This window comes from Ambystoma mexicanum, chromosome 12 (genome assembly GCF_040938575.1).
Source record: "Ambystoma mexicanum isolate Mex_15411 chromosome 12, UKY_AmexF1_1, whole genome shotgun sequence".
Classification (NCBI taxonomy): Eukaryota; Metazoa; Chordata; class Amphibia; order Caudata; family Ambystomatidae; genus Ambystoma; species Ambystoma mexicanum.
The window spans coordinates 1227782761-1227792714 of record NC_090936.1 but is presented as its reverse complement, the minus strand read 5'-3'; the positions used below and the strand labels follow the sequence as shown (position 1 = coordinate 1227792714).

At 48.2% G+C, this 9954-nt stretch overlaps 1 protein-coding gene across 2 annotated transcripts in view; it reads left to right on the top strand.

Annotated features, from left to right (window-relative positions):
- The first annotated feature begins 249 nt into the window (after positions 1-249).
- The window catches only part of NOPCHAP1 (NOP protein chaperone 1), an 85858-nt gene continuing 76153 nt past the window's right edge, over positions 250-9954 (top strand). The window contains exon 1 of one of the 2 annotated variants that reach the window (XM_069629900.1): positions 250-458. In XM_069629900.1, coding sequence (XP_069486001.1) covers positions 359-458 — 100 coding nt within the window. In that variant the 5' untranslated portion in view covers positions 250-358. Of the gene's footprint in view, positions 459-7751; positions 7895-9954 lie in introns of those variants that run through there. The other variant, XM_069629901.1, reaches the window with a different exon arrangement.

The window sequence follows — 9954 nt, the reverse complement described above, 5'->3', positions numbered from 1 at the left end:
GTTTAAATGATGCATCTTCCCTGGGTTATGGCACTGTGTGTTACTTTTTTTCTGTGCACCACTGTATTTTCGTAACTCGTTTTCTCAGTTATTTTTAATTTGCACTAAAACGGCTTGAAGAAAAACAAAAACATGATTGTGCGACTCACTGCCACACGTTAAAATTTTTACATTTCAAGAAACACGAAATATTTTGGAGCACGTGACTTGAGCACGGTAGTAAAATACAAGCTGAGGGAACTACCTGGTGGGCGTGGCCTGCACGCAACGTGCGGAGGCCACGTTGCTAGGTCCGTTCCTCTAAGCGGAAGCAGCCCCTGGAAGCACACTGCTCGAGTCTATCCACGCGCTGCTCAAAATGGCGTCTCGCAGCGGTGAGAGGGGAGGCTCCGAGCCGGACCCGGCGGGCAGCGCCGCCTGCAGGACCTCGAAAGAGCTGCTGTCTGTGGGCAGCGCAGGTAAAGGCGCGCACCTTACACAAACCCTAGTGGCATGACGTGGCGTGAGGGGACAAGAAATGAAAGCGCGGGTTTCCATCCGCAAGGTCTTGCCATTCTGTGACTTGTAGTTCTCCATTCCCTACTGCGGGACTACAAATCCCAGCATGCAAATTTAACCCCAGATTCCTCATAGAGCACTCAGCACAGCAGTCACGTCAGTGGCATCTGTAAAATGCTGAGCAAGTACTGTGTGATAGGAAATCAAGGGGGCCCTGTCACTTCCCACTGCTAACTTTCACCCCTAAGTCTCTGTATTCTCATCCACAGGTGACCCGATTCATACTCTCTCTCTGCACGGACATGATATGATATAATATGGCATTTGTAACGCGCCTATACAGAAGTGTTTCAAGGCGCGACGAGGCGGGGGGGGGACAAGGGGAAGACAGACAACGATCCTACTAGGCCAGGTGACATTCAGACCGCGCAAGTGCAGGGGTAGGGGGAAGGGAAAAGGGGAAGGGGGAAGTGCAGTACAAGTAAGTAGAATAAGTAAATAAATAGGGCCAGCTGGTGGCAAGTGCAAGGTAAGTGCAGACAAGTGCTGGGAAAAAGGGGGCTGTAGGGATGCAGAGACAGTCCCTCAGTGCAGGGGTTGCCAGGGAGGCAGTGCAAGAGGAGAGTGGCTGGGACCAGGACCGAGGTCGGTGAGAGTGGCCCAGTTGCAGATTCGGTGCAGATTCATGTCGAGACTTTAGCAGGGGAGAGGGAGAGAGAAAGCAGAAGCAAAGAGGAAGGTTTTGAGGTGCTTCCGGAACCGGAGATGGTTCTCCTCAAGTCTCAGGGAGGCAGGAAGGCTGTTCCAGAGGGAGGCCCCTGCCACGGCGAGAGATCGAACCCCGACTCGTTGCTTCGAGAAGCGGCTGACCCTGAGGGAGTTGGAGATGGATGAGCGAAGGGCTCGGGAAGGAAGATATTTAGGAAGTGCGAGTTGAAGGTATTTAGGCCCCAGGCCCTAGAAGGCCTTGTGGACAATGCAGAGGGTTTTGAACTTAATCCTCGCAACCACTGGGAGCCAGTGTAGAGATTTCAGTCCTGGAGAGATACGGTCCCTGGGCTTGAGGCCAAGGGCAAGTCTCGCAGTTCTGTTCTGGATGAGTTGCAGGGGGCGGAGAGTGGAGGCAGGCAGATTAAGATAGAGGCTGTTACAGTAGTCCAGCTTCGAGAGAACCAGGGCTCGGGAGACAGTGAGCTTCTGGGGGAAGGAGAGGAAGGGAAGAATACCTCTGAGGAGGTGCAGCTGGTAGTGTGACTTCTTAGGGACGTCAGATATATGAGGGGAGAAGGAGAGTGTGGAGTCGAAGATGACCCCGAGGTTTTTTGCTTTGCAGGTAGGAGCAGGAGGAGGGCCAAGCGAGGATGGCCAGAGAGCTACAGGGAAGGAGGGAGTGGGTGTGCCGATGAGTAGAATCTCAGTCTTACTAGCATTAAGGCAGAGGTCATTGGCGGCACACCATTCCTGGATGGCAGACAGACAGTCAGAGATGAGGGAAGGAAAGGAGGAGGCCGAGGGTAGCCTGAAAATGAGCTGGGTGTCGTCCGCATAGCACTGAAAGTAGGGGCAGAGAGCGGCGATGCGGTGGGCAAGGAGTGCCAGATACTGGTTGAACAGCCAGGGAGAGAGATTAGATCCCTGGGGAACACCACAGGTGGAGAAAAAGATGTCAGAGAGGAAGGACCCAAGTTGGACCTGGGAGGGTCGATTTGAAAGGAAAGAGGTCAGCCACGCCAGAGCCTGACCAGTGATACCCAGGTCATCACGGAGACGGTTGAGCAGGATGGCATGGTTGACAGTGTCAAAGGCAGAAGAGAGATCGAGCAGAATGAGAACACACGGAGTGTTGGAGTCGAGGTTCAAGAACAGGTCCTCACAGATGTTCAGAAGAGCAGTTTCCGTGCTTCTGGCCGCTCTGAAGCCAGATTGATGAGCATCGGCTGCTGCGTAAATAGAGGCGTACCCACTTGCATGAGCACCCGCAACTCTACCTCTCTGCCCTGAATTCTCTCAAGTCCTTCTTGAGACAGCGAAAAAGGAATTCTACCTAATCCTTATTGACTCACTCCAACCATCCTCGCTGGCTACAGGGCACCCGGAAATTGCGCCTTCTAAACCTATGACTATCAACTCCACTCTCACAGCTAAAGACCTAGCTGAATACTTCACTGCAAACATTTTCTAAATTAGAGACTCCCTCCTGGCCTTCCTCACATTCCCTCCTCCTTCATTTTACACTCTGCCTACTCTACCATAATCCTCTGCGTCTCTCTCCTATTTAGTCACACTAGGGGCCTAATTCACAGATCCATTTTATAATGTTACACGGTCTGTGAATCTGCCCCTTGGTGTCTACCTTGATGCCACCCTCTCACTGACCTGCCAAATGAATGCTATCACCTCCTCCGCAGCCTGCACGTTGAAATTGATAATGCTTCCAGGCCCTTGTTATCGCCAACAGCCGTTTAACCATTGAACAAGCAATTATTGGCTCCAAGCTTGACTACTGTAACGTCCCATCGCTGGCACCTCCTCCCAAGACCTCCAGAAGTTGCAGCTCATACAGAAGAATGCTCTCCAAGCTGCTTCCAACATTCCCAAATGTGAGCACATCTCTGCTGCTAGAAGAGCTCTACACTGGCTCCTGATTCGTGAACGGATTCTTTTTAAAACTCTTGTCCATCACTCACAGGTGCCTCTGCAACTCTGCTCCACCATACCTCTCTCAAAAAATAACTAAAGTTGTCTCTTCAAGGTCAACCAGGACCCCCTATGCACACTGCCTTAGCAATCCGAAATTCAAATGTACAAAAGCTGGAGGCGTGAGTTTACCCTCCATTGTGCCAAACGGTGGAACTCTCATCCACCTGTCCTGAGACCTGAACACTTGTACCAGGCGTTCCCAAAGAGCCCTCAAAACCTGGCTGTTTGCTTAATCGAGATGCCTCCCAAATGTTTTTATATGTCCGATCCTATTGGCATTTTTTCTATGTTTTCTTAAAAATAAAATGTATTTCTATGTTTGATTGCAAGTCTTTGATGGTAACAGCGCCTTCATGCTTGCGGGTTTAGCATGCTTTATAAATGAAATAAATAAATAATGGGCCTGGAGCAAGTGATTGAAGGACCCAAATAGTATGAAGCTTAGCCATCTGTTAGTGGGGCTATGAAGGGAAAACCGTTAGGAATGGACTCTATAGTATGGACTAACTGCTCTTTCCTTTCCTCAGGTGATCCTATAGCTAGGAAGCAGGCCCAGAAGGCAGCACCGCTAGAAGGCGAGGGGAACAAGCTTCTAGGCTGAGAGGTTCTTCAAGTTCTGAGGTGACGTTTGCCTACATTGGCAGATCATGCACAACGGAGAAATGCCAAGCAGAAAAGCCTACTTTAGACCAGATGGGGTAGGTCTGCATAGGACTCGTGTCCCATTCACACCAGTACCTGAACTGCAGAAGCTTCAATGCCAGGAAAGTGCTAAGATGTGATGCCCACTAGCAAATCAGACAGAAAAGAGAAGAAGGCTAGAAGCAGCTGTTGACAGAATATGAGAAGGGGAAGCAGGCAAACCCAGAACAGAAGCAGCCATGCATGCCAGGAGCTGTCACCAACCAGAAACAAACTGTCAGCTGTGTGGCAAATCGGATAATGCGGGCTGCATGTGCTAGAAGCGCAGCCAGTTGTGAAGGAGGAGCAGCAGCAGCTACCATGGTACAGAGTTGCTGTTGAAGGCAGAGAGTAGCAGCAGAAACAATAGTTGTGTGATAGGAGCCAGTGCTTTATGTAAGGAACTTGTGGCAACAGTTCAAGGGTGTTTGTTGTATTTTATAATAGGTGAGATAAATGCCTAATCTAAACCTAAATCTAAACCTAAATCTAAGATGGGAGCAGGCTACAGCCATCAAATAATAAGGCAGTCCTAGTGGCGTCAAATAAAAAAGGCCTATACTAAAAAAAAACTATTGCCAATCCTTTATTTATTCGCATTTCTATAGCGCGCAACAGCCCGGAGGCATCGTGGCGCTAAGTTACAAAAAGAGTGTGGGTAATGTTCACCAGAAAGAAAAAAGTGTTCACAAAATGATAAATCAGGATGGTATAGCTGGATCTCCTTCCCCACGTTTTTAGCACGGGTCGAGGCGGGACTGCTGAGCACAGCACACTCCTGGGCCTCTTCAGCACGAGGCACGCAATCTCAGTTCAACAATACCAGAACCTTCACGGGTCAAGTCTCGTCTCTTCTCTTCTACAAAGTCTCAAAACAATATACAAACAAACGTTCCTTTGGTAATCTTGTACCGTGGGCGATTGCTTTTCGCCCCTTGGATCTCCCTCCGCCGGGCTCGGATCCTTCCTGCAAGTTGGGCCTCCCTCCGTCGGGTTCACTACGGCCTTTCAAATGCAGCTTGCAACTTCCACTGCGGACAACCCTCGGCCAGGTTCACTCTTGTTTAAAATGTTCATGAGCGCATTACTCTCCAGCCCAACTTGCAGGCATCCCTCAACCGGGCTCACGTTTGCAAATTATACAGTTGACTTTACTTTGTCACAATACGGGATTCGCCCTCATTGACTTTCCCTTTTTGGCATCCATCCATCGGGTTCACATAGCCATCTTTACCACAGTTCATACGTTTCCAACAATGTTCATGGTTTGCCTCAACTCATCAGAAAGGGTGGGTTCCCTTTCCCTAGCTTTCCTTCGGCAATGCGTCAGAGACTTTCAATTGTACAAGGGATTTGAAGCAACCCTTGTAGGACCACTCTGACATCTCACACCATCCTTTTCTAGGGCCTTCTGGTACTTAGTTTCAACGCAAAAGGGTCCAGCGAGAGTCCTTAGAATGAGCACTTCTGCAGTGCCTGACCACTCTGGAGCTGGCCCTTCTCTGGGCTTCCCCCAAAAGTTCAACCACAAACAAGTTCTTTTGTTCTATTGCATTCATCTAATGTTGCCTCTTGCAACCTTCGGCTCGACACAATTCGTTTCACCATCAGCTCCCTCCGACTCACTGATTGTATCGGGTCCGTTGGCTTGGCTTTTTGCTGGAGTCAAGGACTGTACCACGGCAGCTATCGTGCCTCCCTGCCTTTATCAATGCGGGAGGTCCCCGTGCGCCGTCATCTGCTGCTCCAAACATCAGCTGTACTACCCAGTCTTCTACCTCCCGTTTCGGAGGCTTTGCGGTTCTGAGTTGAAAAGGGCACAGGGAGTTCATCCTTCCAGGTCTCGCCACCTTTCTCCTCTGCTTGAACTGCCGTTTTGGTGTAGCTGTTTCCTCGCATGCTCTCATGCGCTGCCTTTTATCCCTGTGGGAAGGTAAAGGGCTGTTGGGTGTGTGTGATTATCAATTGCCTGACTCTGCCTGACCCTGGTGTTGGGACATGTTAGGTAAACGGCTCTGTTGTTAGTCCGTTGCTTTTCACTGTACAGGGAAGTGTTTGTGTTGGAAAAGAGGGGTGGTAGAGTTTCCAAGTACCCTACAGGGTGGGATGGGGAAAAGTTGTTAAATGGAATTAAAGCCCTCGTACTGTGGGGAGGGGGGTTGGAAAACTCAGAACGGTGAGATTGGTAGGGTTTGTGAAACAAATGTGAATGACCAGGATTATTATCGTGAAATAAACTGGGGATTGTGGGAACAGAAGTATTTTGTCAAAGTAGACTGGGAGTTTGGGAAAATATAATGAGAGGGATGTGGAAAAGAATGATGGGGAGTATTTGGGTAGGAAATAGGAAGACAGGGATTCTGTGAGCTGTGGTTTTCGAGTGCAACAGGCTTTGGACTCCTAGGGGATTTACCAGATATGGTAGGGGTCGTTGGATTTGGATAAGGCTGATTCTTTGGGTGGAAGGGGGGTAGATGTGGAACAACCAACAAAAGCCAAAGGGACTTCATCCTCCTCGCCTTCATCCCTTTCACTGGTATAATACCGCGCCTTCCCTGAGGCATTCACCCGAGCATAACCCCGGGGTCTCCTACCCAGGTGATCCTCCCTCACTCGTCCACCCCCAGGGTTGGGATCTGAGAGAGCCAGGCCATCTGAATAAGGGATTTTTGAGGTTTTCTTGGGAGTACACCCCCAGGTCTCTCACATTTGCAAGACACAAATGCTTGCTCCCAACGCCCCTGAATGGGCATGCGTAGTGTGTGCCATCATTTGCCTGTTTGCGGAGCAGCATGCATGCCAGTTAAAGGTAACAGTGTTTGCTTTATTTGGGATGTGGGTTACTGCTTCAGGGGAAGGGAGGTTGCCATGACCAATCCAGGTTTCCAAAAAGTACCATGTGTCATTCCTTGTGCTAGGTCATGGAGTTGCTGGTTCTTATGAATTCAGTGGTTTTGGATAGTTATCATTGCCTTCATAGTGCAGTTGTGGTGCTGGCTGGGCTGTTTACTTGTTCGTAGGCCTGTCCTGAGGTTATGTATCTTTCTCCTCTGTCTGATTCTCCTGGATTATTGCTGGTGTGTGAAATGCATGAATATCAAAACAGGAATAGTCTTCATTTTCATAGGCAAGCAAAAGAGTTTATTACTGAGTATATTGCAAAACAAACAGGCAGCATAGAATTCACCCATTTCCGACTCCACCCTCCAGACGATTGACTACCCGACATCAGAAGGCACTGTACTAGTCCCACCTTATTTTACACAATTCAATACTTTTTCTCACAGTATTGGTTCATCCGGTATGTCCAGCAAACGGACGGTATATTTTCTGGGCCTCCAGTTGATGGGAGACATCTGGATTAGGACGGCCTTCTTAACAATCATGATGTTGCTCATTGTGGCATTTTGGTAGCACTACCAAAAAGCCGTGAGATACAATCTGCAGTATTGGATTGTTTCTGAGACTTTGAGGGAACTGCTCCATATTACTGACATGTGATGGGTATAAGGTATCGACCATGTTTGATCAAAACAGACAAACATACATCATGGAACGTCCTTGAGCCCAGCGGCTGACCTTCGTGCTGACACCCTTTTGGTGAACATCGTCAAAAATGTTATCATTCTCAATGATCATTAAGTGAATGTGGGCAAAAGATGGGCGCCCTGTGCTCCCCATTTTTTCCTTCTTGGTCAAACATACAAGGAATCTCCTGGTTTGATTTGGTGAATTCCTACACGGCACCCTTGAACACAATAAGCCAAACCACACTCTGGAGGGACTGAATGATGCACCAAGTGGTTCCGCTATTTGTGATGTTTGCTGCGATTTGTGAACTATAACACTGAACTTTATTTCCAATGAAACCTATCCCATGAAGCCTATCCCGATCATCTGAATTATTGGAGGATGTTAAAAGGCATCGTGTACCAACCCTCACCCGAGTAAAACCTCCAGTTGCCCGTTCGTGGAATGAGACACATTGACAGTGGCGGGTGCCCCGCTAACAATGGTAAGGATGTTGTTTATATAGCGCTGTCACCAACGCGCTTTACATGGAACATATTTACAGTAGGCTGTATGTCTAGTATAAAGACCATAGACGACGCATAGTGAGCGTTGCCCATTTGGAGATGGCTTCCACCTTGGTAGCTTGTGGGGTGAACTCTGATGTCTCACAGAATGAAATATATCAGAGTGACCGCCTACCTCTCTTAGACGCTTTTAGCCATGCACATCGCCTGCTCTAGTTTAGCATTGGCCAGTGGGGCGCACCCACCACTGTGTATGCTTTACCCCACTGTGTGTTCAGACAGAACCCTCTCTCGTGATACTGAGATGTGATGAATGCGGACAAGGGAAGCCAAACCAGTTTAGTTATGGGGGGGGGGGGTTGTCATACTGCATCGCTCGCTCTACCTGCCGTATGCAGTGACTGTTGGGAGAGAGCCATGAGAATATCTTTCTCCCCTGGATTATGCATATATACAAGCAATGTTCCATAAGTGACATATAACTGATTATGGGGCTACATTACAACCTACCCCCAAATGTGGGATTCAGCACGAGCCATGGGCCCTTAAATTGATAAGCTGAAAAATAAGGTACATGCATATTACACCAGCGGGGTATTCTTTAAAAGCTGTAGAGCCGGTATTGTACAAAAATGACGCCCTCATTTGTGCACCCCCGCAGTCACTGCGACTTTGGAGGCGCACAAAATGAGGGTGGCATTTACTGCGCCCAAGCAGAGCGGGGGCTGCAGGGGTATCCCCCGCTCTTCTGTGCACAGTAATGGGGGTCAGGGGTTGCAGGGGTGTCCCCTGCTTACCATTTTGGAAAGCAGGGGACACGTAAGAAAAAAAGAAAAGCACTCTGCGGCGTCAGCTCCAACCCACATTAGTGGGAGGAGCTGACACAGCAGGAATCGCAGAGTGCGGGTGGCACACTTCTTTGTATGCTGTCCTAAAGGTAAGTGGAGTGGGAGGGTTGGGAGGGGTAATGCAGGCCAGGGGAAGCGGGCACAGTGATCCATATGATCACTGCGTCATGCCGTAACTGGCGTCAGCATTTTCGGTGTCGCAGTTGCGCACGTTCATTGATCACATAGATCTGTAGAGCCGACATGTTTTTCCAGATATAAAAGTTGACATTATTGCCATTCACATTTTAGGCACTGAAATGTAATTATAATTGTTATAACATGCTTAATCCCAACAAGTGGTTTCTAAGCGCAGGATTGGGATTCGAACCTGTGTTGCACTGCTTTCTCTTGCTTCCAAGACAAACACGTTGCCCCTGAGCTATCCTTCCTCCCCAATGAGTATGAATCTGGGTAGTTGAGGAATTAAGTAGAATTAAAGGAATTCTTTTAATGAAGATCAGTTACTTTTATATAAACTATTGGGATTTGGAGTAACTTTTTCAAATAATGCTTTTATCCATTTTACTTAACATGTCGATGAAGATTTATGATATGTTTGTGTATTTCACATACCATAACATGCACACCTGAATCTACATAGGGACCGGAATGGCAGGTGGCAATACCTTACTTGCTTGTATTGTCTGGATACCTTCTGTCAGTGTCTTTTTCTCGATTAAGCCATCACAGACTATCAACTTGAGATAGACAACCTCCAATATATACAACCTCCAATATTCGTGGAAACCACATTAAAAAACCTTTTCAGCAGTGAGGGATATTGGACTTATGGGTAACTAATGTTAGTAATTTATTGAAGTTTTATATAGCACCACATGTTGGGTCCTTGGGAATGGAGTGCAGCCGCTGAACTAGAGCGGGGTTTACGAAGCCCCTTGGTTAGAGATCCAGTGTTATAGTTCTCCTTCGTTACAGCCCGAGAGTACATAGTACATGATGGATGTTGTAACTTTTCTGTTGGGGATCTGTATGTTTTCCTTTGGAGATCGGGACTGCACTGCTCATCTATGGGTCCATACTACTGCTCCGTTAGGTTGCGTGCATGGAATGCGTTTGCCCAGTTAAAATCAGAAAATTGATCATCTGATAACTTTTAGAAGATCTTGTACAGCGTGTCGTAAGAGGGC